At 35.3% G+C, this 6,767-nt stretch overlaps 2 protein-coding genes across 2 annotated transcripts; both read right to left on the bottom strand.

The window, feature by feature from the left end:
* Window positions 1–1,644: 1,644 nt before the first annotated feature.
* Window positions 1,645–2,123, bottom strand: LOC116159062 (U6 snRNA-associated Sm-like protein LSm6). Its single transcript, XM_031471955.1, has 2 exons — window positions 1,921–2,123; window positions 1,645–1,874 (listed from the first exon to the last, which is right to left on the bottom strand). Exons 1-2 carry the CDS (start codon window positions 2,009–2,011, stop codon window positions 1,726–1,728), a joined length of 240 nt encoding a protein of 79 aa, XP_031327815.1. The 5' UTR covers window positions 2,012–2,123; the 3' UTR covers window positions 1,645–1,725.
* Window positions 2,124–2,992: 869 nt separating this feature from the next.
* LOC116160468 (actin-related protein 6) lies at window positions 2,993–6,011 on the bottom strand. The gene is made up of 8 exons (XM_031473661.1): window positions 5,675–6,011; window positions 5,544–5,628; window positions 5,150–5,493; window positions 4,982–5,097; window positions 4,295–4,500; window positions 3,929–4,243; window positions 3,753–3,881; window positions 2,993–3,702 (listed from the first exon to the last, which is right to left on the bottom strand). Exons 1-8 carry the CDS (start codon window positions 5,817–5,819, stop codon window positions 3,300–3,302), a joined length of 1,743 nt encoding a protein of 580 aa, XP_031329521.1. The 5' UTR covers window positions 5,820–6,011; the 3' UTR covers window positions 2,993–3,299.
* Between the last annotated feature and the right edge of the window lie 756 nt (window positions 6,012–6,767).

Genomic DNA, 6,767 nt, shown 5'->3' with positions numbered 1-6,767 from the left:
ATTATACGTATTTACATGTAAGGTGTTAATCAAGTTTGAAGTTAACCTTAAGTCCTTAAAGATCTAGAAGGACGGATCAAGTCAAGATAGCTTTTGTACCATTTTTTTACATTTCTACAACAGTTTTCTGTATATAGGAGAACATTGAAATCTGATATGGGATTGGTATAATTATATAGTATCCAGTTTCTCTATATAACAGATTCCCTTAGGTACCTAACAGTTTCTAGACATAGTTTTGTATTACCTACCTCTATACTATCTATATAAGTAGGTAAGGTACTTATATAATTATATGATCCGATTTTTGCTTTGACAATTTGCACTGCTTGCAAAGACCTGTCCAAGCTGAGACTTTAATACTGATGTTTTTTGTCACCCTATGCTTAGCCTACTTAGCCTATGCGTAAATCCACCCCTTCCCACGACCCGCTAGTTTATTTGTTCAAACAGTCGAATGCGTTTGTAAATGTAATAAATACACCACTTTGTGTAAGTAAAAACCACAGTAGTAGGTATCATTAAAATCTGAATAGGTATGTTATTTTACCTACTTTGCGTTATATATATATTAAAAGAACAGAGAATGATAATGTGATGGAGAAAGAAAGAAAGAGATAAGAAAAAAAGTACAACAGAAAATGTCAAGAAAAAAAGATTGAGAAACAGAAAGAATATGAAGAACAAATCTTGGAAATAAAAACAGAGGATTTTTGGAAGATAACAAACACATATAGCAAAAGGGAAAAACAGAGAAGTGGGGAGAAATATCAATAGAGGACTGAAAGCAATACCTTTTTAAAGTATTAGCAGGAAAGCAGGTGATAGAGGATCTAGGAAGAGAGGAGGTGGAAGGAGACCAAGATTTCAAAAGAGGAGTTTGAGCATCAACTAAAGAGACTGAAAAAGGAGAAAGCGGCAGGGAGGGATGAAGTAAGAAATAAAAGGCTTGAAGAGGGAACTGTGCAGAAAATCTTCAATGCTCTTGGCAATACTCAACAACCAACTGCACATGTCGTAAAAATTTAAAGTAATTATACACCTCCACAAAATTGAGAGTTTGAAGTTCCTCAAGGGATTGCATATCCCTTGCGCCATCATATACTGCTTTCAATTTGAGTGCGTGAAGCTGTGGTGCAGTTCGTTCGGAGCAGCTTACTTTGCACACATTTGAATTGACATTCACAGTATGTAAATAACCACAAACGTCCCCAAGCAAATAGGTGGTGCATGAGAGCACAAGGGAAATCCAATTTCGGACGCGTCAGAGCTCAAAGCTTTCTTAAAAGGAACACAGGGCATTGTGTACGGTACAGCTTAGAGTTCCTCTTTCACTCAAATGGAAAGCAGTAATAGTGTATTCTGTTCTTACACTATGGCGCCATCTAATCACTAATGTATAAGCAGCGGAAGTAGAACACTTTAGTGACATAGTCAACTATTTCTGAGAAGTATGCCTCTGCTCATATTTTATAATGGGCGATCAAAAATGACTTGTTGTTGAGTCGTCTTTGGAAGTTCAAATTAAGTACGATTTCCCATGTAAACAAAAATGTCAAAGGCGGCTCGATAGCAACTCATTTTTGATCGCATAGTACTCCTGAAACTGTACAAAAAAAACAAAACCAACATTCATAACAAAAATTTGCAGGCAAAACAAATGAAAAATTTAATTCCAAAACCTAATAAGTAGTGTAGGTATTCAATATTTTAAGTAACTTAATGTTAAATTCTTCGCTTCTGCGTACTTATGTACAAAACATTGTTTCCGCGAATAAAAGCATCACCGAACTTGTTTTTCAGTTGCCCATTCACATATTCTTCCGTTTGTTCTAAAGCAATGTTCATGTATCCATCTAAGCAAGCCAGGACTCCTGCAAAGTAATTTTCAGGTAAAGGTTAACAAGTGTTGATTAAAACCTCTATAATCAACACCACTGTTGAGCTTAACTACCACCGGCCGTTGATGGATTTGTTGAATAAACGAAGATAATGCTTCTTTTCTGCTCATTTTGTTTAACGTTATCGGTTTCAACGACTACTCCACTCACCAAATGGAAAATATTAAAATCTAAAGCAGAGGTTAGGTTTTTTGAATACACAATAACGCGAGGTTGCCGGACCGTCAGGTCTATTAATTGAATTGAACAACATTGCCATGTTTATTCATTTATCGTCAAATCTTCACTTGACACTTGACCCATTTTCAGACGATGAACAGAGATTTAAGAATACCACTTCACTCTGTTTAGGTATACTGTTTAAATTAAGAGGTCCGATACATAGTTTTCTTTCGTCCATATACAATAGGGAATGGTCCATGACAAAAACCACTCACAGTGGGGTCTATAACGGGTGTTAAGCCACCCCAGTGACCGCTTTGAATATGATTTTGAATTTTTTTTCAAAATTCCTACCACGAAAGCGCGCACCCCTCCTCGGAGGTGCGAAAAAATTCTGATTTCGACAAAATTTGGTATCTCCCATCTCCCTCAGGCCCTGCTCCAAATGTGGGCCACCCATATATCACATTTGTACGCCTCTTTCACGTTTTCTGGTGCCTACTTCCTTTTTCAAGTCTTCCTCACTATTCTCTTACATTTCCTTTTGACCTCATCCCACCATATACCTACTGACAAACCTTCATCATATCTTGTTCATTCCTTTGGTGTGCTTCCTACTCATTCACTCTTCTTTATATCTCTTACTCCTCTCTATCAAGTTTTCTTGGTATATAGTATACTGTTGTGACAAAACCAATCTTAGGGTTCGCTTTGCTTTCCCTATAGGTAGCTTCAAATTCTTTTCCTATTTTCCACGTACAGTATATCTTTATTTGGTGAACAAATAGTCAAATCAATTGAAATAAAATAAAGAAGCATAATTAATTAATAGTAAATTCGCCTTTGAATTTATGAAAAGCTACATATTTTATATTTATATTACATATATATTTTTATTACAAGAAATGGATATAATAACAAAAATTATTATGGTAGGTAGCATTTGACAATCTTGCTATTTACAATGGGTACAGAACATCCATACACAGGGTGTACAACAATCAAGTATGTGAAAAACAACCCATTGTTTTACATACTTAATTGTTACACCATAACTACAAGTATATAGGCAGTACAGCAGGACAATTACGTCACGTGATAGTTCAGAATGTAAAATCAACAACATATATTTAGATACAACACGTATCCACAGGGCTTCATTTCTAAATCTCCACAAACAGTTAAAATGTTTATTGAAAATTGTATAAAATACATTATGCAAAGTCCTACTAGAAACTAAACAAAAGAATTACTAAATATATTAAAATCATATGAAGAAAAACAATGTGTATCAAATGAATCATTTTCATTTGTTTCTAAGAAAAGAGAGCTCTTAAACTTCGCTTTATTACTGTCATCATCTTGATGCACGTCAATATCACGACCTACAATGCTACTTTCACTGCTATCATTGTCTTTTGAATTATCAGCACCGTCTGTTTTTGAATCACTTGTCGTTTCCTTACTTAATTTGTCAGTTGAGTTTGCATTAAGACTCTCACTAAGTTCCTCACTTTCCACTTCATGCTTACCAAAAAGATCAAAACGTGTCAAGTTGCTTTTATTCAAAATGCTACTGGGAACTGTTTCAATTGTAGGTGAAGGGTTTTCTTCGTTACAGGTTTTCTCCGCATGCAACCTTAAAGTAATAGAAATTAGAAAAATGTCAATTATGACCTATGTGCACACCAGTCACTGAATCTTTCATATGTAAATGCAGTTCCACGCTCCTCATATTGCTCCTTTGTAACGAATAGTGATTTTAGTTTAGGATCTGCTGACAGACTTTTCCCACCTTGCCATGCAAAAGTTATGGGGCTAAAAAAATCCACTAATATCATCCCATTAATGACACAGTTAATTACTTTTCGGGTTTATGAACATTGACACTCCAGTGATCGGGCAAGTAGGAACGCAAGTCGAAATATACACGCTCTTTAAACCCAGGGAAATTACAATTCCCACCCATTAGAACGATGTGTTTGGCTAAGTGAGGCCGTTCTTTTTCTGGACACGCATGAATACACTTAACGATGCATTCGGCAATGCCCACACTCTCTATACCAATATCAGACGGATGAAATAGAAGTTCAGGCACAGTAAATCTTTCATTATTCAGTCTTAATATCTGACAACCTTCCGCAATATGATCAGCAGCTCCTTTCGATTCCTGAACATATCTAGAAATTGGGATACTTTCTATCAGAGCCGATTGGGAAAACAATACTTACCCACGTCTGATATTGTTAAAATCTGGCAACACATAACTTTTGACAATTGAATTTGCGTCCCCATGTAAACCTGCAATTCGCATGTCTTCTTTAAAATTGGAAGAAACATAACAGCTATCTTCTTTTACTTGATTAATGACATATGTCTCGTCCATAACATGCAGTTGGCGGTAGGAAATAATCTCCTTTAGGTAGTTGGTAAGCATCTAGAAAAACACTAGTATGAGCCTGGTGTAAAATAATGAAGTGTACGAACTGTGAAGGAACATGGGGGTTCATGCACTCCAAGAAAAAGGCAAATTTAAGTTGATGAGTCTACCGCACCTGCGTTAAACAAATCACAATTGGGGGCATTTGGTGGCCACTGATTCAAACTCAGGATCTCACAAATCATTATTGAAAACTGTAACCATGGTTGGTACATGAACATCCTCATGCTCAAATGATCGAAAAAACCACTTTCACTCAAATGAGTGCAATCATGATTTTCTACAAATACACCTCCATAATCCATTACCAAAAATTCTATACACTCAGGCTATTCACCTATTTTTTTACATTGAATCCACCATGAACTGGATTCACCTTGTTATTATATTACAGACATACCATGGTATGAGCACAGCACCAATGAATGAGATTGTAAGGCAAAAGAACATTATGTTGGGTAACTCACAAAAAACTTACTTTACCACCAACATTGATCCTCCGAGTTGCTGGATAATACTTTTTACCATCAATGTAAGGCACCACTGTAGTGTAACTAAATCCAGAGTCCACTACAATACAAGGAACATTTTTACCTTAAACAAGAAAAGGGCAGTAATCGAATTTAAACCAGCAAAAGAACTTTACCTGCAACACGATTAACATATTCATACTTAGCCAAATCGCAAGGATTAACTCTCAACATAGATTTAATTTCATATTCTTCAAAAAATATTTCGTCAGTAATTTCTTGTATGGTTTTAAAGTTGAAAATCGGCTGTGTCATGATAACACCTTTATCTTCGATGTGTGAAACATTATTGAACATGTAATCCCATACAGGTTTTTGAACAGTCCATTTAACAGTAAAACCTTTCTCGCATGGCAGTAAGTAGTATAAGCCTGAGAGATCACGACATTCTTCAATTTGATTGCCAATAAAAAACCTTTTCCTTTCCGATTTCACTTTCATTATGCAATTTGGTATGATCCTGCAAGTATAGCATTATTACAATAGGAGAAGGTAAGTTGAAACTGGTACTTCGCTGATTCATCTGAAGATACACCAATTTTAGCGGTATATGCGCCATTGTCAAGTATCAAGATCGGTGGACCGGCATACTTTTCTATAATTACAAGTTTAGATTACATGGAAAGGTGTATTAGCCTTGCCTTTATTAGTTTTTGAGGTAGATGGGGAAAGTTCTTCAGTTGTGGGTCTTCTGCTACGAGTTTTATCGCTTCGAGAGCGATTACTGTAGGTTCGTTCTATTTTTAAACGTTTTTCCGGAATTTCATCACCTTTAGAAAGCGACATAATCGTCTTTCTTAATGGAAAATGAGATGAAATTAATAAATTCTACCGGTATGTTTGTTTTTAGGTTATGGTTACACTTGTACTTGAGTAGTGTTTATAAACTGGTACATTGAAACTACTTTTTCACAGAAGGTATCAAATTAACTATTTCAGTACTATACAGGGAGGCCCATGAGCCACATTCAAACAGAATCGTGTGTCGTTTTCAGATCATTGTCGACATTAGCATAAACTGATTCACTTTAATTAAATCATCCTTATTTACCTTTCTTATAATCCTGATGTGCCCTTGTTTAGATACTAGGAATATCTATATCAGGCGTTTCTATTGATTACTACAACTGTCTGATAAAACAGTTGTCTATATAATCCGGCCAAAAATCGAACTTAATCTATTTGTGTTTCAAGAATTTAGTGTCATGGAAGAAAAAAAACGTTCTTGCATTTTTAGTAGAGAGGAAGAGTCGAAAAGTGTTTAAAAATTGATTTATTGGAGACACGCTGTTATTTCTGAAACAGGAATGTATGTGTGAATAAATTTGCATTTGATAAAAAACGATAAAAACTTACACATCGCAGCCCATCTCTATATGCCGATGGTTTAGGGGTGCTCAAATTCCACGGTGCACATGAAAAAGGAAATTTGGAAAAATCCTACGGAGAATACGGGCATTAGAGTATCAGCAAAAATCCTTTACTGAATAGTGTAATTGAACCAACGATCACGGATTACTATAACTTCATTGATGTCTTTGGTCAGAAAATAAAAAGTATTATTAAAAAACAATAGTAGCAAAAAAATGGGACTTTATTGTCACGAATAGTAAAATAAATAATTTTAAGCAAGTGCCCATAAATAAAAATAAATAAATATACGTAGACAAATATTGTATAAACGCAGACGTCCCCTCTGCCCAAAACATTTAGTTTTCTAATATGCGAACTAAC

This window comes from Photinus pyralis, unplaced genomic scaffold, assembly GCF_008802855.1.
Source record: "Photinus pyralis isolate 1611_PpyrPB1 unplaced genomic scaffold, Ppyr1.3 Ppyr1.4_LG1, whole genome shotgun sequence".
Taxonomy (NCBI): domain Eukaryota; kingdom Metazoa; phylum Arthropoda; class Insecta; order Coleoptera; family Lampyridae; genus Photinus; species Photinus pyralis.
This window is presented reverse-complemented; position numbering and strand designations above follow the sequence as displayed.